The sequence below is a fragment of the Haliotis cracherodii genome, unplaced genomic scaffold, assembly GCF_022045235.1.
Source record: "Haliotis cracherodii isolate W230 unplaced genomic scaffold, xgHalCrac1.p SCAF_2, whole genome shotgun sequence".
Classification (NCBI taxonomy): Eukaryota; Metazoa; Mollusca; class Gastropoda; order Lepetellida; family Haliotidae; genus Haliotis; species Haliotis cracherodii.
In genome coordinates this window covers 66,965,689-66,989,638 of record NW_027266275.1, presented here as the reverse complement: position 1 = coordinate 66,989,638, position 23,950 = coordinate 66,965,689, and the positions used below count along the sequence as shown (strand labels likewise).

Sequence of the window (23,950 nt, the reverse complement as noted above, 5' to 3'; positions counted from 1 at the left end):
GGCGCAGCAGCCTGTGTTCGCGACGACAAATCAAATTATTTCAGCAATTTCAACGCAAAATGTGTTCAGTCATGAGAGTGGAGTTAGATGAAATTAGAGGCTTCCCCAAGCCTACCCCTGAACGTTTTTTTTAAAAAACACTGAAAACATGACATCGCAGATGTACATGAGAACAGATACCAAGTTTTTCAACGGAACTTGCTTGGCAGTGAATAAGCTGCCCAAGCAGCTCACAATACTAGCACTGTCAACCTTTATTAGACTCTATGAACTCAAACGTTCAACCATTTATTTTCTGACAGGGTGATTATAGTTGACTACAATAGACAGCACTTGCAGATGGTTCAAACTTGAAGCTTCATCAATACTTCTTCAACAACTTGTACCATCAATCAAAGATATGTATATAGAGCAAAATCTGCATTAAATCGATTACGTAGTGACAAATATTTGGTATGAGCTTGGATTTCCAAATAAATCAGCAATCTCAGCAAATGTAAAATATATCTCTAGCAATGGACATTCAATAGAATATCCCTTGGACAGAGGACCTTTCTGTAGAGATCAAGTTTATGTCCCTCGCGTAAGAATTCATTACTGAAACGAGTCCCGGGGATTTTCTTTAGAAAGTACCACTGGCCAAGATTGTGCTATAGAAAGATCCTCTGCCCCAGGGATATTCAATTGAATGTCCCTCGCTAAAGATTTTCTTTATATGTGACCACAATCTACATCTGGAATTGTGCGGAATGATGTCAAACACAAATGTCTTCTTTAAATGTTCAGTAGATCGAACTTGCAACCTTGTATTGATTTTAAAAAGTGGTAAAAGTTTGAGACCTAGATCGCTTTAGGCTTTCCTTCTCACGTGGACGTAGACTTTAGCCTTGTTCTGGTGTGTCGTCCAACTGCTTGTCGTTAAACTGAAGGCACATATTGTTATTATCTTTGTAAGGTAATAGGTAAGATTCCAGTTTGAGATATCAGCTGGACAAGATTTCGGCAGTTAGGGTTATATATTGTAGGGTAGGTCTTATTGGCGGCTCTATTTTGGCCATCTTTCTTATTAGTGTTGAAACTTATGATGTTGGGTACAGTTAACAATGACACTGTCCTATCGGGCACCGCATTGTTTGACATTCTACCCTGCGTTCCAACAAACTTCCCACAGCTCCGGTCGCATCGGTACAGTTTTAATGTAACGGCTTATTGTATCAATGAGTATCTGTAACCTCTTTATACTGTCACTAGGCAGACACAATTAATGTATCACAAATTCTTTAGAGTACTGTAATAACGACGCTTCAGTATAGATCCTTTTTCCGTTGTCAAGACAGACTGAATAGCCAACATTGTACAAAATATATGGAGCAGGTGGGGGATTAACAATGACAACACATTGTTTTTTAGTGACGGGGGATAATATTGTAATAGCATGATAGACAAAGAACACATGACGAGAAAGCCAATCAAACAGGAATAAATATGTATGGGTGGGATGATTATTGTTTAATGAGTTCACATATCGGATGACATGAATGAATGAATGAATGAATGAATGAATGAATGAAAGAATGAATTTCTAAATTCCCTTCAGAGTTGCATCTGAAGATCATTCATGGGCAAATACATGATTTACAATACATTAGTTACATAACTTGTCAATTGTTGCATCACCAAACTTGTAACTTTCTTTATTATGAGGTGTCGTGTTTTACAGAATACAATTGGTTTGCTGGCATATTAACGAACTGAATCAATTGAAGACTGAAAGGGAAGTAGACAAGAGTGTTGTATAATCGGCCAATAAGACACAGGGTATATCAATTCCACGAACAGAGGCCATTGTTTGCTTTCCTTAATTCGCATATAAGATCATTTATGAAAATGAGAAAAATATAACTCTATCTTGCCCAGCACCTTGTTTAATGGGAAATATATGTCTCCGTTGTATGATATAAAAATCCGTATAGCTTTGGAAAAGTAGGTTCCATGATTTGCCCTTGAAACCAATAACACGTGACTTGACAAATAGACCGTCATGTTAGATACGATCGAAAGCCTTTTCATTATCTAAAAATGCAGCAAACACTTGCGATGATTCTATTTCTGAGTTGAAAAACATTCTAAAACGACTAAAACTTCGGGTAATGATTGGAAGTAACTGAGAGTGTATTTTCCCTTCTACGCAAAACGATATTCCCTGAGGGTTTAGATAAACATGATGTAAGAGTTATGCTACCGTAATTACGGGGATCATGTTTGTAGTTTATAGACAGGTATATTCATACATTGTCTGAAGGCATATATATAGTACAAGGATGCAAGTATATGACTTAAAAGGTGTATTGAGTGGTACTACGAGCGCCTCTCCAAGAGAGCTCACTTTAGACACCATCAGGCCATGGATTCTTTTTTAAGATTGTGTAAATTGATCTGATTTCGGAGATCTGGATCATCCATGGATCATGTTTACCTCGATTATCTTTAATGATAAAATGAAGTTTTGATACAATGGTGAATTTAACGTTTTCATCAAATTATTGAGAGTGGTGGGGTTTTGCAAAGACTGAAAAATAGTCACCCCGCAGTTTACGTATATCAGCTGAAGAAACAGCACTACATCCTCTGTGAACTAATATTACCAATAGCTGTACTCTCGTGCGTCTCAGCTTACAAACATGTTTATAGAATGTCTTTATATCGGCTTCACCTATCTTTTCTAGCTCTGTACTTATTTCTTTACATTGCTCACGTTTTGATTTCCGGTGTAAACGTGTAAATACCTTTAAGCATTTTTTATAGGATTTGTTAAAGGTAGAGCTTTCTCCCAATGGCATATTGTTCGCAATCCTTTCTTGTCTTGTCTTGGGGTTCACGTAATCTATCATTTCAGTAGGCGGATGGTCATACCACCCGCCTTTTATGAACTCAATAAACAATCATCCTGATTTCTGAGTTGTGAGTTTCCATAGATAGCCTTCGTCTCTGTTGAATGATGGCTTATGGCGGCAAAACTTCAAGCATCAAATCAAACAGTACATCAGCCAACTCGAACCATATCAGCAACTGTCCCATTCACAACATTAATTGTGAAAACGTTCAATCCTCTCCAACAATCTCCATGACTTCCCTCAAAGAAAACTAGCAGGAGCAGTCCAGATTCGCTGGTACACAGTTCCACACAGCAAGGGAGTATGGTGAACCCAACCAGACCCTTTGAGCGAGATAATGGAACTCATATAGAAAATGTGATTTTTCATTACAAACACCTCTTTAAGTGGCATTTAGAAGTCGGTATGATGAACAAGGGGGATAATCATATGCTTATACAACGTCTTTATTACAATGAATGATGAAAGCGACGTCACCTCGCCTCACAACGAAAAGCATGTTTGATGACGGTGTCTACACCGAAACGTCGCATTCATTGTAATAAAGACGTTGCATATCCATAGAACTATCTCCCTTGTCACTATAACTTTGTCACGTTCTTCAGTCTACTTCTGCAGCTTCAGCCTGGGTTTGTGATGTGTCTGAATCAGGGTACTCCTTGACGACGCCATATTTTAGTAAAAGGAAAGCAGCAAAGAAAGCAGCTGACGACAGCAACTGAAGTCCAGTGTCCATCCCCTTCACACGATACCGTAGGTTAGGGAGATCATACAGTGCGCATGCGCCGAAAACGCCACATGATGTTTCCCAGAGAGTGCACGTTGTGTCAATGACCATCCCATATACGATAGGTGATGGGAGGAATCCTGGGAAAGAAGGATTCAGAATCAAAAAGTAACACAAGAATATACACAATCTACACTTACACATTCCATTGTAGAATCAGCAAGCGTGTACTTGTCAATGTAGATCTACAACTTATTGTCATTTCAAACTTTATATTGAACCTTTGTTACCTTGTGTTTTTTCAATGCAGATACATATGAATAACGTGTATAAAGCAAATGAAACTTGTCACTGTCCAAAATGAAGCATTTGTTTAGATGTTTACCTCTTGTATGTCAAAATGGAACTACAGTAAAATACAATACAAGTAGAAAGTTGCAGACGAAGCATCACCCTAATGTTTGTAACACCTTCAGGCTGTTATCCTTGTAATTACTGAAGATGCACATACAATCCTCATGTGTATATATGCAGGAGTATTTCTAGGTATGAAGTCTCCAACATGTTTCAAGCGCGGGGTTGATAGAATATATCGTCGCTTCTTTTGCGGTCAAACACGAGCAAACTCAATGCTGAGTCCCCACATACTGTGCCTGTACTTACCGACAAAACTATTTAGGAATGACGATAAAGCAACAGCCATGGACTTGTCCCTTGGATGCACTATTCTTTAATGGAATGAAATAATCAAATTCAGTCAAAATAATAACGAAATCACTTAACGGAATTGCGTTGACAACATACCCCGTCGTAAATCAAAGCTACAACAATAATTTCCATAATCATAGGACATTTCTATTAAAAGTAGAGTCAGTTGTAAGATTCCGATAAGCATGAGTTCATGAATCAGTACCAAATAGTGATGATTCGCGAAAAGGTGACAGTACCCTGCCCCATTTTTGACATAAATCATAAATTATGACATGTTGTTGATATAAAAATATCCATGTATTTGCCATATACGAGATAAATAGCAAGAAACAGCGAGTTTGTATACCATACTAAACCTTTCAAGGAATCAATGCGGCATAAAAATGGGACGTTTAATCAAGTGCTGATAACACCGAAATCTATTCGGAATATCAGTTCTAGATCTGAACGTGTGTTTGACTTTGCAATGCAGTACACATCGATAAAAAAATGAGAATTTATTTTGTACACAATATGTAATCATTCTGGATATACGTGGTGATAGGGTATTCCTCACCCTTTCATACCAACAATCACTTATGGAACACGAATCTCCTATTAAGAGTTCGTTCCACAGCTTATTGTCATGGAGCAATCTGCACCTTATATTGGAACAGGTATACTGTCTTTATATATCTAATATTGACCCGTGAAGATCCGGGGTAGAATAGGTTTTCAGCAACCGATAATTGCCGTAAAAGACAACTATGCTTGTCGTAAGAGGCGACTAACGGGATCGGGTGGCCAGGATCGCTGACTCGGTTGATGCATGTCATCGTATCCCAATTGCGTGGATTGATGCTCATGATGTCAATCACTGGATTGTCTGGTCCAGACCCGATCATTTATAGACCGCCGTCATATACCTGGAATGCGGCGTTAAACAACGAAAATAAATGAAATGAAATGGAGCAAAGCAAAACTATTATGGACATTTGTTGAAAGCACCTACTTCATGATGGTCATGACGACAGGGACTAAGGAAACTGTTGCCGCCAGGCCGGACGCCAAGTCAACAATGATGTAGGGGTAAAGGTAGGGACACTCTGTCAGACACCTGCCCGCTGTGCCCTCGTCACCAGGAATCTCACTACATTTCGTGTATGTCTGATATTAAACTAGTGTACAATACATACATAAATACCAATAAATACCATTTGACGATATGCAAGGAGACAACTGTTTTGAAGAAAAGCTAAACAGTAATTACAAATAGTGGCATCAGGGCATTACTCGTATTTAACTGTGAATGATCTGGGACACTAATGAAATGGGGTACCTACGAGACACTTTCGTGAGATACTTACAGTGTCATTCTGAAACTGACACCCCGCTATACCAGGACTGGGGTACCCACAGTGCCAATCTGAGACTGGCGTCCTGTCATACAGGGAGCCACACAGGGAGTGAGATACTTACAGTTCCATTCTTTGACTGACATCCTGCCATACAGGGAGACACTCAGGGAGTGAGATACTTACAGTGCCATTCTGAGACTGACATCCTGCCATACAGGGATTGATATATGTCACGCCGTCAACCCCACACAGAGGCATGAACTCAGTTACATCACAGTTGCAAACGGTATCGTTGACCATGGCGTTTCTGAAATATATCGGTAATGTAAAAGTCATTCATACATGGAAGGGTCTTACGTGAATGATGTCAAGTGTTTCTGTTATAATAATGAGACGATAATGTACAAACACATCACTCTTATTAATGATTCTTCTATTTTCTTTCATGGCATGGCATAAAGGTCCTGGATGATATCAAGTTTTTCTCTATGAATAATAAGTCACGATGATTACAAAACATCACGAAATCACTTGCAAGATTGTCCTATTGTTGCTCGTGACCAACTATCTATTATCGTGTACAATAACGTCCGAATGTAGCATTGATTTCAAAACACTATTGTTGTATTGTGGTATTTACCTTTCCTAAAATGGGTTTTGAGCATTGTTTTAAACAATGGTCTAATTAAAAAATAAAAACGACATAGACATTATATTAAGCCTACGTAGTCTAACGTGGTGGAGCATCTGCCTGAAGAGAGAAAGTTTGGGGGTTGGATCCCCGACCGCGTCATCTCAACATATGGAACTGATGACATTAAAGGGCTGGAACTTGATGACATTAAAGGACTGGTCGGCTCGGACTTTGATCCTTTCGCTATTTAAAAGTAAACATAAAGTATTTGTTGTGACTGTATTTTTCTATGACAGCAACTATGCAAATAGTTTATTACGTTTGGTAGAACGGTTTTGTTGTAGAGGAGGACATTTCCAAATTTGACGGATCAGTGATGACAAAAATGATGTCCGATGCAATTCGCTGTGTTGTTTTTATTTGTACCATATGTCCTCATGTATCATCACTTTTTGATAGTGATTCACAAAAACGTGCTAATCATGATCATAATCGTACAGTCCACTCTACTTTCATCAGAGTATTCTTATGAATCAGGAATTATTTTGTCACTTATATTTTATTATTGATATTCATGCCAAGCCACTTACCTCGGTCGTGTTTTCTAAGTGAGTGATTTGTTTGTTTGTTGTTTAACGCCGCACACAACGCTGCATGGAATCGTATCCCAATTGTGTAGATTGATGCTCATGATGCCAATGACTGGATTGTCTGGTTCATTGTCTGGACTCAATTATTTTCAGACCGCCGTCATTTAACTGGAATATTGCAGCGATAACAAACAAGCACTCCTTTGGCTGTAATAAAAGCCATTGACTGTGTCCTCGACCATTGATGTTCCGTCCGTCACAGCTGACACATCTACTGTCACAATAAGCATCTATGTTGTGGTTATAACAACTGACACCTACCTGATGTCACCTGGAGACACTGTTTATGACCACTGACACTGTCACTTTAAGCCTCCCCTTGTTATAACAACCGACACCTACCTGTTGTCACCTGGACACAATAGTTATGACCACTGTCACTTTAACCCTTCCCTGGTTATAACAACCGACACCTACCTGTTGTCACCTGGACACACTAGTTATGACCACTGACACTGTCATCTTAACCATTCCCTGGTTATAACAACTGACACCTACCTGATGTCACCTGGAGACACTGTTTATGACCACTGACACTGTCACTTTAAGCCTCCCCTGGTTATAACAACCGACACCTACCTGTTGTCACCTGGACACACTAGTTATGACCACTGTCACTTTAACCCTTCCCTGGTTATAACAACCGACACCTACCTGTTGTCACCTGGACACACTGTTTATGACCACTGACACTGTCATCTTAACCATCCTCTGGTTGTAAATACTGTCACTTACCTGATGTCACCTAGGCCCTTGATGTTCTGGTTGTCACATCCTAAGACCAACGTGACAGAATAGAGGACAGTTCCAATGGTGACCACTATGGTCGTGAGCTTCACACACCCAATGCTGGTCAGTTTGAGTCGGCTGGTGAGGATGCCCCCAAGTAGAGTGCCCACAACCGCCCATAGCAGCTCCAGTATACCTTCAAAATGTGGCCATATGGAGCTTTGAATTTCGTTGAATACTGAATAATATATCTTTGTATCCACTTTCAAACAGGCAGGTTATCCGGTTAATATACATTTACTGCAAAGTCTTTTAAATCTGTCTGCATCACATATGCAGACAATGAATCCGCCTCCACTGGAAACAAATTGTGCGATCTCCTTCTTATGAGTAACCTTCAGACGTCTCCACCTTGATTCATTCACAGAGCTCGGGGAGATCATGAGGAGTCATGGCAAGTCAATCTCAATAAACCTGAGTCCTTCTCACTAATGCACGCGATAAAAAAACATAATGGCAATAAAACCTTGTATATAACGTTTTTCTATGATAAGGTCGCATCATCGCAACTTACCCAATATGAAGTTAGCTTCAGCTGCTGACGTTGCAAATTGGCTCTCAATGTATTTTGGAGCGAATCCTAAATAGCCTCCAACAAAGAACAGAGCACTAGCGGATCCAAAGAGGAGACAGTCGACTGCTGGGTTTTTCAAAATCCGTAATACCGACCTCGGCATGTCTGCGGGTACAACAACATATCACAAATTGGTACAGTCATCAGAACAAGAGGACATGTAGCTACCAACTTCTGGTCGGATATTCATGTATGGCGTTTCCGTTGAAGAAATTATTCAGCAAGTGACTGATTGATGCAGACAGATAAAGCTTATATCTTGTTGCGTGTGATGTTGTGCCAGCACTTGACGTTGAATGATGATTGATAATGGAACCAACACTTGGAAAAGCTTTGCATTGTCATAGTTTCCATCAGTTTAATTACCACAGACCTATGTTTCCCATTTTATCACCATATGACACCCCTTGCATACAAGCAATCACCTTGGGTACTTGTTTCCCAAATGAGTATTTTTTCAAGCATGTTGCATGGCACCATACCGGGTGTATTGTATTTCTTGCATGCCAGAAAGTGAAACAGGGACTTACCCACTATATCGTTTTTAAGTGACTTCGTCGTTTCAATGGCTTTGTCTGTGGGTTTCTTAATGTGCTTTGGAAAGCAGCCCATGGGTAAAGCAAGGAGGGCTGCACAGCCAAAGACCAGGTACCCGAGCCACCATGCCCCGATCCACAGGGGGTTTCGGCTATCTACCTGGGACTCTTGAAGAAAAATTATACCAGTAATATATAGATTCTATTTAAAGGTCCGCGTTTGTATGGCTTAATGAACAATGATTTATAATACTATAGGGTATAGGTTTGTTAACTCCAGTGGATAAATAACCCTTAATAATTCATTGTGTCTTTTTGTGTATTTGAATGTAAATTCTGTTTAGGTCATGTGCCATTATTCCCTATCAAACATTTATGTGAAGGAAGATTGAATTGAGTTGCTTTTTGTTCACTATTTACTGCCAGAACAAACCCCACCGCTGAGGTCAACAGGAATGTCGCTAAACCATCCACCAAGACCAAGTGCAACAGCTGGTCCGAGGAACGCCGCCGTCATAATGATGCCTGCAAGACCATGAACACAAACATTATAGAATCAGAACCTTAGCTAAAGAACTTCCTCTACACACTCAACTTTCTTTACATGAGCTACTTTTTCTGCATGCACTATTTTCTCCACACTCACAACTACATCTACATGCACAACTTCCTCTACATGCACTACTTCCTCCACACTCACTACTTCCTCTACATGCACTACTTCCTCCACACTCACTACTTCCTGTACATGCACTACTTCCTCCACACTCACTACTTCCTGTACATGCACTACTTCCTCGACATGCACTACTTCCTCTACATGCACTACTTCCTCCACACTCACTACTTCCTCTACATGCACAACTTCCTCTACATGCACTACTTCCTCCACCCTCACTACTTCCTGTACATGCACTACTTCCTCCACACTCACTACTTCCTGTACATGCACTACTTCCTCCACACTCACTACTTCCTGTACATGCACTACTTCCTCCACACTCACTACTTCCTCTACATGCACTACTTCCTCCACACTCACTACTTCCTGTACATGCACTACTTCCTCCACACTCACTACTTCCTCCACACTCACTACTTCCTCTACATGCACTACTTCCTCCACACTCACTACTTCCTCCACATGCACTACTTCCTCCACACTCACTACTTCCTCCACACTCACTACTTCCTCTACATGCACTACTTCCTCCACACTCACTACTTCCTCCACACTCACTACTTCCTCGACATGCACTACTTCCTCCACACTCACTACTTCCTCGACATGCACTACTTCCTCTATGCGCACGTCTATCGATAAATATAGTAAGCTGAAGCATATCAAAGTGATGTACAATAGAAAAAAATTACATAATTTTTCAATAATTTTTCATATTACTGTACATCACCACACATGTATATAAAATATTTATCTAAACTACAGATCCCTGGTCTAATAATACATTGTTCTTTTGTGAAAGTTGTGAAAGGATCCAGAGGCTCTGATTAATCAACCTTGATTCAAGTCACCCGATCCCGTTTGGTATTTCTGCTAGCTTATTATGTATGATCTATATCATACGAGCATTTAATAATCCAAATTACACAGAGAAATGACTCAAATTGCAGCGTCGACATCTAGGTTCGAAATGGAAAACTCGGCTCCTCTCGTTCTGTTACATAGATACTGACTTTGAATAATGCCATAGCAACGTTGTCTCAGAACAATCCTAATGATTTTACAAATAACCATGAACTTTTCTATTTCATAATGAATTAAAATATTAATAATTCTCATTCTCATTTCCGAAGTTTTCCTGTTTACCACATGGAAGACTTCAGACCTTACCTGTCAGTAAGCTCGACTGCTGTTTGTCACGGGAGTTATTGTCAACGTACGGTAAACCCAGGGAGAAGCGTGGGGATTTACCCATCCCTTGTATCACCATAAGCACGGCAAGCACATTGTACACCCAATGTCCGTTGTCAGTCTCTTGGTCCTTCGTAGCTGGACATTGCTCATGTTCCTTCACGGAATCCTGACATAGTCTGACATTATGAGAGGAATAGTTTGAGCCGAGGTCCTCTACTCCAGGAAGCGATACAGGATTCATGAAGTGTAACAGACCCGACATTAAACTAGCAAGGCCATACACAGCCAGTGCGCAGGACAGGATCCTAGGTATAAAGCGTCTTCCCCCAAAATGACTGAAGAAGAAAATAGTTGAAAGATAACCGATTTCGCTGCAGCTTAGGAGTAGACCACTTCTTGTACTGGTGAGGCCAAACTGCTTCTCCAAAGAGGTGATCTGAGACACAGTGTGGTACTTGACTGCCTCCAGCACCAGGGATGACACACTGAACACGGCAGTGAACCAGAGGATGTTGTTGAAACACCGACGTCGGCGTCCTCTAGACTCAATCATGCCACTGTACTCCATGTTGATAATCTACTGCCTGATCAACAGATTAAAGGAAATATACGTGTGTTATTTAAAAATTGCAAAGCATTATTTGTTCTAAACAGGGTCGAAAAAATGTCAGCGTTTAATTACACTGGGTATCATTGTTGTGCGTTGTGAATTCCTATAATTCAAATAAACCACCCCATGTTCACTTTTCAGGCATGTTTGATAGATTATGTGACTGTGACTGTTGAGATATATTGATCTCTCCGTTGTCTAACTTGACAGATGACAACTTAATATCAAGCTATTATAATGATCCGGTGACGTCATCCTATTGTTCTCCAGTCGGGTTAAGTCTTATAAACAGGGACGTTGTAATGTCCCTGGGATTTTATATGATATCCCTGGGATTTATATACTTTAGGATATTCAAGTCATATCTGCTATAAAAAGTGTTATAATATCCCCGGGATTTTGTATAATGTCGTGTGTATTTTATTAATAAAACTTCCGTTCAGATTGTAACATGTAATGAAATGTAAAATCAAATGACAAATATTTTTTTTATATTCCCGAGGATCGAACACGCAACCTTCGTATCTGTAGCCCAGTGAGTGTACCACTAGGTTAGAGAGGCGTTCATAAGTCGCACTGCTTTTTAGAATGTCCGTACGCCAGCAACAGATATTTTAAGCCCGTTTCTTAATGTTCATGGAAAGTATGTTCGAAACATAAAAATGTTGATAAATGTTGTTTAAAGTTTCTCTTTTCGGTTTATAAGTAAGATAAAACACTCCCCCTCGGGTTGTTGTGATATTTAAAACCCTTTCCCTCGGAAAATTCCTGGGGAAGCGGGATTTAAATATCACAACAACCCTCGGACGTGTTTTATCCTATACATAACGTTGTATGAATCTTCATCGAAACGTCAATAAATGCAATAAACCAGAAGTTGTTATCCATAAAGTTGTATGTTTTATTATTTGCTCACCAACTTCCAGAAGGTAATTTAAACAGTTATAAGTGTATGCTGATCCGTCAGTTACACATTAGTCATCCACATCGAGTGGAATTTTTCAAATAGGTTGATCTTTCAGTTATACATTAGCATTGTGTGAAGCTAGGGCCACTTTTAAAGTTCTTTGTTTATTGTTTGTTTGTTGTTTAACGCCGCACTCTGCAATATTCCAGCTATCTGTAAAAAAATAAGCTACTTTTATTTCTACGGAAAGTCGGGGAATCCCAATATTACAGTCGAGGGAATTCCCCTCTGCTCACGTGTATCGTCATGCACAGGACATTAAGCGAAATATATGGATATTCATTGTCCAAAACAACTCTCTGAGGCCGAAGGCCGAGAGGGAATGAAACAGCAAAGGTGCAGGCTCGCTCGCCTGTTTTTTCCCGCTCGCCTCGTTTCCACAACTTTCATGTCTTCGGGTTTCATTTCGAATTAGCATTTTTCCAATTGTGTCTTCTCGTCCTAAGGGAACAATGTTTGAATCTGGTGGTAATTGGCCATGTCATTTGAAACAGCCGCCTTTTCCCGAACATATTTGTTCCGGTTCGTTACAGTCTGACTGTTGCAGTGCTTCTGGCCTCTTGACTTGATTGACAGGTCCTATAAACTTTGTATTTATCATACTCCTCGTTGATTGGTTACTGACTTTGTAGGCGTGTCAAGTTATGCGCATAAATAACACAATCACCTGATTCATGTCAGACTACAGTATGTATACGTACACCCGGAATGTCATTTTTGTCTGCTTTGATATATACAACGTTTGTAAGAATCTGCATGTTCAGTTTGAAACACGGATTCTGGATCTCAAATACACAGTTTTTAGGCACTTGTAACTCAGAAACCAGGGGTCCCATTTGGGCCAAATTGTTTATGTGTATGTATGTATTTCACGATTGTTGAGATAATTCAGATCAGATAACTCTTGTTCGTCTCCTAAACGGTTCTGCATGTAACACAGTGAAAATTTGCAGGATGAAGCAAGATCGTATGTTGCACATTTCACGCATCATTGACGTAACAATGTCCAATACAATTCCCTATTTTGACTTGCGTATGTTCCCGTGTTTTTTTTCAAGTGAACATTTTACTTGCCTTTGCGTGTGTTTGTGGCGCTGGCCGCCGGTAGGACGGAGTGCACTCACCTTTTCGCGAACATTTGGTGTCGTCACTGTTTGATGGTGTTCATGGTGCGGTCGGATTCGTGCAATCAACTCTGTTTTTGGCAGAGATTTGTGGCTGTGGAATGAATTTGTCGGTTTTTTAGTTTTCAACGGTGCATTTTCAAAAGTTACAAAACGTCTCATGCAGTTAAGATTCCGAAAGAAACGCCACACAAATATACAATTAACCACCAAACACAATCTTTCGATCGACGCAAGAGCAACACATTGTCTTCTCACAAAGCTCTTCCGAAGTGTGTATTTGATTTTATGAACCAGAAATGACCCGCGACCTCTCTGCTGTTTTTCAGAGATTCGTTTTCGTATGAAACCTGGATTCTGGCTTGAAATACACCTATAACTCCGATAGACTGGTCTTATATGTGGCATTAATTAATGTGTCACTTATACCCAGTTCTCATATTTAGATATAGTATTATGAGCCGAAAAAGCTCTCCATGTGATTGCATGACAAAAGGGATGATTTTAGCTTTCCATAAGTAAGCTTTCCCTTTATGTCGAGCAACAGTTCAGCAGCTCCAGCCCTTGGCGTGTACATTAGCACAACTTTTGAGGTACAATCGAACATGCTCTTTCCACGAAGATTTCAAAGAGCGTCAAACGACTGTTGCTCAAAAGTTGATTGATCAAGGAACTCCTTTCAAGGCCTCAGCAAAGCTTTCAAAACGATTAATGATAGACATGTGAAGGACATTTCCAAATTTGAGGCATCAATGACAAATATCATGTCCATTGCATTACTTATGAATATGGAAAAGGTTTGAAATTGATTTACATATAATGGTAATGTTATATGAGGCCTTGTCATCGGGAACAACTACACACTTTTCATGGAGGGGACGGAATGGGTTTATTCCAATTTTGTTTTATCTTTTTCAGTTTGTGCATTTTGCCACTGACAACATCACGCACTGAATTAACAAACATATGCTTCGGCAGCATCCATAATGATTTTAAATGTTGTGATCCCAACTGGCAAGAGGTTGCTCACGATATTTTGGTCATATTTGAATAACTGACAATGGTTGTCATTGTCAACAATAGAGAAGTCACCTATATTTATATGACAACTTGTTGGTAGCATCTTTCGTATGGGGAAATTATACTGTTTCTGATTTCTGAAATTTGGAAAAGTGGAACAATTTGGGAAACATTCTTATTATATAAATATAAGGCATCAAATACCTTGTTGGCAGATATCAAATTCAGGAACATGCTGGTGTTTGTCCGATTTAGAGGAGTCTGTTTCATGCCAGTTGATCTCTTAAAGGCATCAAGTGAAGGTTACGTATATATCTCAGCGGATCAGGATGAATTTTTAAAAAAATGGGTCATTCAATTGAAGTAATGTTGTTTCCGCAGGTTGGCCGACCACATATCAAATTGGTGGCAAACTACATACTTTCTCAGAAACAAGAGCGATTAACTTTGGCACACCCCATGGAAAGGTGAACATGGCGATCTGTTTCCTGATATTGAGGTTATATATATGTTACGATTTGCTGAAGTTTAGTTTCTGATACGATTATTGAACCAAAAACCCAATTAAATGTATGATAATCAAATGCAGATAAACTGGGTCTCAGGGTTTTTCCGATTTTGTCAAATTTGTTTGAATATATATATATATATATATATATATATATATATATATATATATATATATATATATATATATATATATATATATATACTCTGCAAAAAAAAAAAGAAACGCAAAAGTGATTTTAGATGTATATTTAGTAGATTATATACATAATCAACAAATGGTAATCGATTGTTCAAATTTTGCACACCTAATTGATCCAGGTTCCTTGTCGCACATATGGAACAGTAGATGTTCCAGATGAAGATCATCTGTTCTCCATTTCTTGTGTGGCCCAAATTGACTGGCGCGCTGTTCCATGGATGCAGTCAGATCCCGAATGGCCGGGGGAATGTCCACTCACTCTGCCTGCAATGCTTGTGCCAAGTGTCGGAGGTTCTGTGGTTGTTGCTGACGTACTCGCAGTCGTTGATCCAGTGCATCCCATAGAGACAAGGAGGGCCGTGGTGTGTGTGTGTGTGCGTGTGTGTGTGCGTGTGTGTGTGTGTGTGTGTGTGTGTGAAGTAGCTTGCTAGTGGGTGAATTAACTTGGTACCTAATTACCGGGCTATCACCTTAAAACAGCCAGACGGCTGCTGAGTCCCTTGAAGTCTTTATTCGTGGCACAATGTCAAATTACATATATAGAGATAATTCACACAATATTAAGTGTACAAAGTAGATACAGTAAAGACGCATTAATGTCATGATTTACAGAATATGGATTTTATCCTTGCCCCTCCACGCGCTGATGGCGTGATTGTCCCATAAAACTCCTGAATAGGGTCATAAAACAATCATTTTACATTTTACGCAGAAATCCCGTGGATTGTTTTAAAATCACCTGCGTCTGTACTGTTAAAAAATATGTGTTGGTAGATAGTGAAAAAATATCAACATTGTCTTCATAGGTATAATTTGGAATGTGACTGGAAAATTCTCAGCTCCCTAATATGCCCCCCTCCTTCCCTCTTCAGTACTCTTAGTTTACGTATGTACGTTTTATCGTTTAGAAACGCATGCGACCCCTATAATGTCCAAGAGGGGATATTGCTATACCACGAGAAAGGGAGAAAGCTAGAAAGCGATAACACGAGACGAGAAAGCGTTATGGCTTTCTCGTCAAGTGTTATCGCTTTCACCCGGACGTAATTGAGGACGAGAAAGCGATGCTCCCCTCGGCCATCTTAGAAATCAAGCACAGTTTCACATTCCTATTTTGCCTTTCACCAGCCCTGGGATTTGCCCGTGCGTCTTGATCACACAAACCTTCCACTCTTAATGTTCCTGTGAAATAAATGCTATTCATGCACAACCAACACATGTCGATGTGTTTGAATATTAAGTGTCATCCTTATCATATATTCATGACTGCTTTCCTGATAACATTTGAGGACTTGGGTGAGAAAAGGGTAAACAAATGGCGGCATTCTTGCGAGGTCTTTATGTGACAAACTAGAGCTGTTATGTAACCCAGAAAGACTGTAAAGTGAAGGTTATTTATATACGCAATAAACAATACATTACTAACCCCTCGGCGTGTCATGGAATACAGGCGGGTTATAAAACGTCACAGATCACTCCCATCACAAATGTAAAACATGGACTAGATCAGTACTTTTAGGTCAATTCAAATTACGTATTTTGTATTCAAGACTATTGGCAAACATACAAAGGTACATCATTTTACAATTAGCAATAGACAACAGAAGCACATATTAAAATATTAAAATGATATTGTTATATACGTGATTATAAACAATAATGCTAGTGTATAGAACTTCATTACGCTAACTACATCGGGGGTTCGGCTTTCACGTATCAAAATACGAAATGGTTGGTTGGATCTTTAGTTTAATCAGTAAATATATTTCGTCATAAACATATGAGGAACATCAATATCCAGTGTCTTATGTTCGAATTGAGTTAATTCCCCAGTCAGCATTCCCATTACGAGTCGTATGTGTCTGAGGCTCGAATACAAGTTAACTTTCTTCTCTTCGTGTATAGCATGCTACAAAACAGGCTCCTTGTGATGTTGAAATTTGGCAACATCTACGTAATCCAGCACAGCTTCACATTCCTGTTCCTATCTTACCTTTCACCTTTCGCTGCGTCTATGATCACACACACCCTCCCCTCGGTATGTTCCCGCGAATTGACTGCTTTACATACGCAGCCCACATCTGTCTGTGTGTGAATAGTAACTCTATACAAGTGTATAAACGTACATTTCTACTCTGTAGTGCAACCGATCCATCTAACCAATGGAAATGGTGAGTCTACCCTGTATAGAGGAACATCGCTAGTTCATGGTGTCCACATACTCCATCTTGCGGTTGGGTGGGGGGTAGGGGTGGTGTCTATATGTAAACAAGCACATCTCTAGCTTCTGGTAAACAATACTCCATGGTGAGAGGGGAATCCATACTCTATACAAGTACATCTCTTGGTCATGGTGTACATCTCCAGTCGTTTGTGATATGAGATATGTGCCGTATATCTCTCTAATCGCAGGTATTCAAGACGCTGAGGGGTTTATTTCTTAAATGAGATATCAACACTATGTACATCCTCTTTAATGTTAATAAAATAAGCTTTGAAAATATTTACCCAAATCTTAATAACGATAACTCCCTGAAAAGTATCCGACCTCCGATATGTCGGACAAGTCCATGTTACGAACAGGTGGGTTACATTTGGGATTTCCTGCATATTTTAACAATCCTCACATCGATTACCTGTACCATACTAGACACTTCCCTCTAAAAGATAACGTCGTCCAAAATATAACATTCAAATCACCAGAAATGGCGTCATGATAGAACAATGAAATAAACCATTCTTCATTGTTCTTTGCTATTTATAGCGTAGCTATCTTATATAATGTATTATTTAGCGCGTATGTTGATGACCATTACTGTACAACTGGCCACGCCACAGTTTATGAAGACCCCGGCTACTATCTGTTTACTTTTATCTCGCTCAAGTCATCATATATATATACTCTGAACAAAACAAGGTGAAGGTCATCTATTCTCAATATCTTTTATGGCCACCATTAGAGTCCCAAACTGACTGGTATCATCCCATGGAAGCAATCGGATCCCGAATTGTGGCCTATGGAATGTTCACCCACTGCAGCTGCCTGCCTGCAGTGCTTGTGCCAACTATCGGGGGTTCTGTGGTTGTTGTTGTTGCAGTCGTTGATCCAGAGCAGCCCATAAATGTTCGATTGGGTTTATACCTGGACCTGGCCAGACCTGGATGTTGTGATTCCTGAGAAAGATAGTTGTCTGTCTTGCCATGCGAGGTCGGGCGTTGTCTTGTGGAAAAAGGCGTTCGCTTGTTGCATAATGGATGTCGGCAACACTCTCAGATATTTACGATTTTACTGCTTTTGCGTTTCTTTTTTGCAGAGTTTGTATATATAGCCGCGCATTGTGCACTTGGATGTATGCAATCTGTATCTGGACTGAGGCCTATAAATCAACTTTGAATTGACTTTGACTTAACTTTAGTGTGATTGTTGATTGCATTCATAAATTTGAGACTCAGCTCTCAAGACTGAAGGGAAACAATTAAAACATACGTAATTGAAGACAAAACAGCTCCTCAATCGCTCATCCAATCACTGTCAAACTTTTGATCTTTGACTAAGGTCATAGGTCATGTAGTTTGGCAGCGAGTTTGGATTTAAGTTAACCAGTATGCATTTTACGTTATTTTGTGTATATTCTTCCTCAATGTTCTCCTCCGAACGTACCTGTGGAACTTTATATAACTGTTCTATATATGGTCTCCAAACTGTGATCTGAGATTGTTCGTAAATGTCACTTGGTGGCCGCCAAATTGCAATTTACATTGCAAAATAATTCTTAAAATTTGTTAAGACGGTTCTAAATTAAAACAGTGAAATATGGCCGGCGTTTCAGTTTGAGTTTCAGTTGTTGTTTACATAAAGTTAAGGAGACTGAACAAATCGAGAGAGAATGTACGAATAACCCCTGTTCACTTCCTTTACACCCGTACTAGGGCCATGAACAATTTTGTGGCGATGGTCTTCTGTAGTAGATATAAAGGATTTTTAAAACTAGAAATGACCACTTTGTTGTGTTTCTGAGATTTGTTCCGGGGTCGAAAACGTGTTTTTTACTCAAATAGACAGTTTGTTTTAACCATTTATGACTAAAGAAATAGTTTTACGATTTGGTCCATAGACAAATTAATTCAAAACAACAGAGTTACCTTCCACGGATAAAGCTTATAGATATTGAAATAAGTGATAGTAAAATATGTGAAAACGGTTTTTTTAAGTGCCGACTGCAAAAACAGTGAAGCATCAATCAAATATGAAAATTATCCCAACTAACAAACATCGAAAGTGACGCAATAACCTTGGGACGCGTTTTGTTTGAAAGTGTATAATAACTGTAAACGAATGTATCGTGTTGCTGAAGTGACAGTTTAAACAATAACCGGAACTAAAATTTATTTTGTAACTTAGTCAGCCAGGGAATTTTCAGTCCTGCTGTCTATGCTGGAGTGATGGTTTCTTTTGGTTAGAGCTGTCGACAAGAAGCATACGTTACAGTGTTGAAGCTTCAAACAACAACTACCAAATTCTTTGCTGGACACCAGATCCTCCGTCGATGTAAAGGCAGTTTGTGCGCATATAGTTTTTTGAGTGAAAGATGTGTCACTATAATATGTTAAAAACACCGTTCGCAGAAATTTACAGTCTTTTCGGAAGATCGGGAGCACAACAAAGAAGCCTCAATAAAATATTTGAAATACCCCCACTATTTTAATTTGCTAATGTAGAAGTGACCAGTTATGGCATAACGTTAATTACAAGTCACTGTTTATGCTATTCAGCTGGGGTCACGGAATTTTCAATACTGCTGACTGTGTTTAAGGTATGTCTTTGATTTGTTTGAAGTTCACAAGTTCATAAGTGATAAACTTAAAACCGTAAGTATAAAACATTTTGACAAATATTGAGCTGCACCACTGGGACTTTCAGTTCAAAATGTTTAAACAGTTAACCTTCTTGTGAAACCGGAAATGATAATCGCTTTTAGCAATATTTCAGCAATATCACGGCAGGGATTTCCATAAATGAGCTTCACACATTGTACTCATGTGGGGAATCGAACCTGGATCTTCGGCATGACCAGCGAACGCTTTAACCACGAGGCTAGATCACCGCTCCCTTCGCTGTGACAACGGTGTTATCACAGTTGATATGTGTACTTGGGTAAATTGCACATATACAAATACATCCTTGTGTATGTGTGTGTATGTTTGTATGTACATGTATGTGTGTGTGTGTGTATGTTTGTATGTATGTATGTGTGTGTGTGATTGTGGTGCGTGTGTGTGCGCGCGTGTGTGACGTAGCTTGCCATATGGGGAATTAACTTGGTAGCTAATTACTGGGATATCACCTTTAAGCAGATAGAAGGCTGCTGATCATGAGTCCCTTGAAGTCTTTATTCGTGGCAGATTGTCAAATTACATATATAGAGATAATTCACACAATATTAACTGTACAAAGTAGATACAGTAAATAACTTTAAGAATAAAATACATGTGTACATTGACAACAGAGCAATATAACTACACACCAACTAAATAATAGTGATTTACCTAATTCAAGGTTCTATATATAATATGTGTTTAGTAAATAGCACATTCAATAATACACCACTGTTTAGATGACAGTGCGATAGAAGGTGTATTGCTTGTGGTAGATTTGAATAGATAATAATAATAATAATATTGCCATTTGGATAACTACGGTAGAAGCAGCTGGCTTGAACGTTCCTGCAGATGATTGTTTTGATAAATATGGTAATACATTTACAAAAAGCGAATTGTGAATAGTAAAGGACTCGGAAGTATTGTATGTTATTCTAGCATTTCATACAGGAACTGTTAACATTTACTTTCATGGCATTCTAGCGTTACTGATGTATTTACATGCAAATGTATTTAACATACTGTATAATTTCAATGTCGTAACTGCTTAACTAAATGATAGACGCAGTAGCATGACCAATATTCGAGTGAAATGTTATTTACTTGAGATTACCCGCGGGTATTTACAACTATGTACTCTTCCTCGTGCCATGTTATGTATGGCTTTATCTGTCACTTGGCATATCAACAGTTAGTGAACTAATCTACTAAAATCTACATAAACACACACATTCACTTCACATTCATGTTCCTTTGCGGTAGAATAAATGAACTTATTGTTAAGGATATCAAACCATGGTTAAAATATAGTGCCGTGCATATGATATGGTATAGGTTTGAGGCAAGAAGAGCTTAACAAGAAAATAATGTTATCTTACCTTAAAACAGAGAGAATTCTCCTGAGCCCCTTGAAGTCTTTATTCGTGGCAGAGTGAAGTTCCTGCCACTGGACTCCGTATATACATGTATAGGGACTCTGGACTTCTGAAGAATGCGTTAGGTACCTAATATTGGAGCTATAATATCAATCTGTTAAATGCCTGGTGTATTTATTACAATTATTCGTTAGTTACGGAGTGCAATGGGCCCGTAATATCCTTTGTGTTCCCACCTATCTGTAATGATCGTGCGTCCGGCCACGTGACAGCCTGGGGCACAACCCTAGCGTATTGTCATCGTTCTAAAATCCCTATATTTAACCCATAATTAAAGTGGGTTTATAACTATGACAAAACACAACTTTTCTATTTCTGTGAAGATTTATACCTAAATATGTATAATTATCAACAATTTCCAGTATCTTTCCCCTAAATCACTTATGAAGGCATGTTACCACCTTGATCTTTATGGAAGGTTGTATATTATATTTCAGAGAAATAAACCAAACTGATACAATGGTCATTAGGGTAATTTACAGGTAAAGAAAACAATAGACATTGAGTTTAAGTAGAAATGTTAATTAGCTTTGGTAGTTAAGCTAGCGTCAGCTTGGCCTTGACATGATGGGTAATGAAAGTGGCATTTCAATATTGTACGGGTGTAGACTGAATTACATGATACATATGGCTGATGTTATTTAGCTTTAATAACCATCAAATAGCCAATTCCCTTCCCCTGATATGTTCCCGTATAATTAATAGCACACATATTTCAGATAGTATCATTTAGCTCGACTAAGGCAGTAAAACATAATTTCACACAACGTAATCATTATGTATAAAAATGACATTTATGAGCTACCAAAGTTTTTTGTTTGGGTAAAATAATTAGGAACAGATTCGATAATCTTTAAATTTATAATACATTTAACAAGCCCCTGATAACTGACAAACTATTTATCAGAATAACATTATACCATAGCACATGCATACAAGACTAGTTTCTTTTCAATAATCTTTAAATTTAAAGCATCTGGCAAATCTGAGTTATCGAACAATATAGTTGTGAAACTCCATCCCTTATTGCAGAAGAAAAACAGTTAGATTTTGCATGATTGAACTTTGAACACCACAGCTACAAGACTGAACTTGAATAGAATTCGAGATGAATAGAACTTGTCCCCACTGCATGGCCGTCCAGCGTAGACGCTGTCTGCACCACTGTAGACGTGCTGGACGGTGGTTTCCTGTCAAAATGGGACGTCTGGCGGGTCTTCTGGCGACAATCCCTGCACATCTGAGGCGACGACGTACGGTTTGTGAAGATATTCGTCGAAGGCCAGGGATGCTTACTGCAGTCACTGTGGCTGGCTGGAGTCGATTTCGTAGGTGTGTTGTTCGAATCCAGTTGTCTTGCCGATTATTGGTTACGCGTGGCCTGCCACTCCGAGGATGACTGCATTCGTCTGTTGCCAACGTTGCCATAAACACCAAATGGTGTTTCTCTGGACGTTAAATTGTCTTGCAACATCACGTTGACTCGATCCTGCTTCAAGCGAACCAATGGCTCGCAGACGCTCATTTTCGGACAGGCGTGGCATTTCGTAATGTTGAATAATTGCGTAATTTTGTTGTTTTTCTGAGTGGTTGTTGTCAGCACGATGCTACACAATGCATATGGAAAGCCGTTAACGCTCATGTTATTATACCCATTTTTGGGTAGTGAAATGCATGGGGCTTGCTTAAAAGTCAGCTTTTGCATGGAATGCATGCTTTTCTGTAGCAGTTGCGTTTTTGTGACTTGATTCCATAGGTGTGCTACAATATTGAAAACCAAACTTTACTTGTTTGAAGATTACACTAAAATATTGGTGTCACAGGAACTTTTGTTGTTGAGTATATATACTAAATACATAAATAGCCCGTGAAGATCTAGGGTACAATATGTCTTCAGCAACCCATACTTGCCGTGAAAGGCGAGTTTGCTTGTCGTAAGAGGCGGGATCGGGTTGTGAGGCTCGCTGACTTGGTTGATGTTCGTCATCGTATCCCATTTGCGTGGATCGATGCTCCAGACTCGACTATTTACAGACCACCGTCATATAGCTGGAATATTGCTGAGTGCGAAGTTAATAAACATGAAACTGAAACAAATACGTAGATAATTTCCTGACTGGAAATTATTACACTAAACACGTTTGTTGTTAATCGGACAAAATCATCAGAGGGAGGCACGCTCTGTTCTAGACCGGTTTTTCTGTCCTAGAGCTCTTGCGCTCCTCGCATGGAGCCGCTAGGGGGCGAAGGGCAGAGTACCAGACCAGCTCTGTCCGACCATTTCGCTGCATTGAAACGTTGACTCATTTACGTGTCGCGGGTCTACAGACCTATTACATAGCGCTACGACCCAACAATGTAACTGAAATACAATGAAACCAACACTTTGAAAAGATTAATTAAAAAAAAAACATATAAAAAACTTTACCACAATTGATTTATCAATGTCAACAGTATCATGTATACCACAATGATTGT

At 39.3% G+C, this 23,950-nt stretch overlaps 1 protein-coding gene across 1 annotated transcript; it reads right to left on the bottom strand.

Moving 5' to 3' along the window:
• Positions 1-3,495: 3,495 nt before the first annotated feature.
• On the bottom strand, positions 3,496-11,296 carry LOC139467742 (solute carrier organic anion transporter family member 3A1-like). The gene is made up of 9 exons (XM_071249250.1): positions 10,705-11,296; positions 9,291-9,377; positions 8,847-9,020; positions 8,257-8,421; positions 7,689-7,878; positions 5,853-5,976; positions 5,324-5,478; positions 4,285-4,349; positions 3,496-3,761 (listed from the first exon to the last, which is right to left on the bottom strand). The coding sequence occupies exons 1-9, from the start codon at positions 11,294-11,296 to the stop codon at positions 3,496-3,498; spliced, it is 1,818 nt and encodes a 605-aa protein (XP_071105351.1).
• Positions 11,297-23,950: the final 12,654 nt, after the last annotated feature.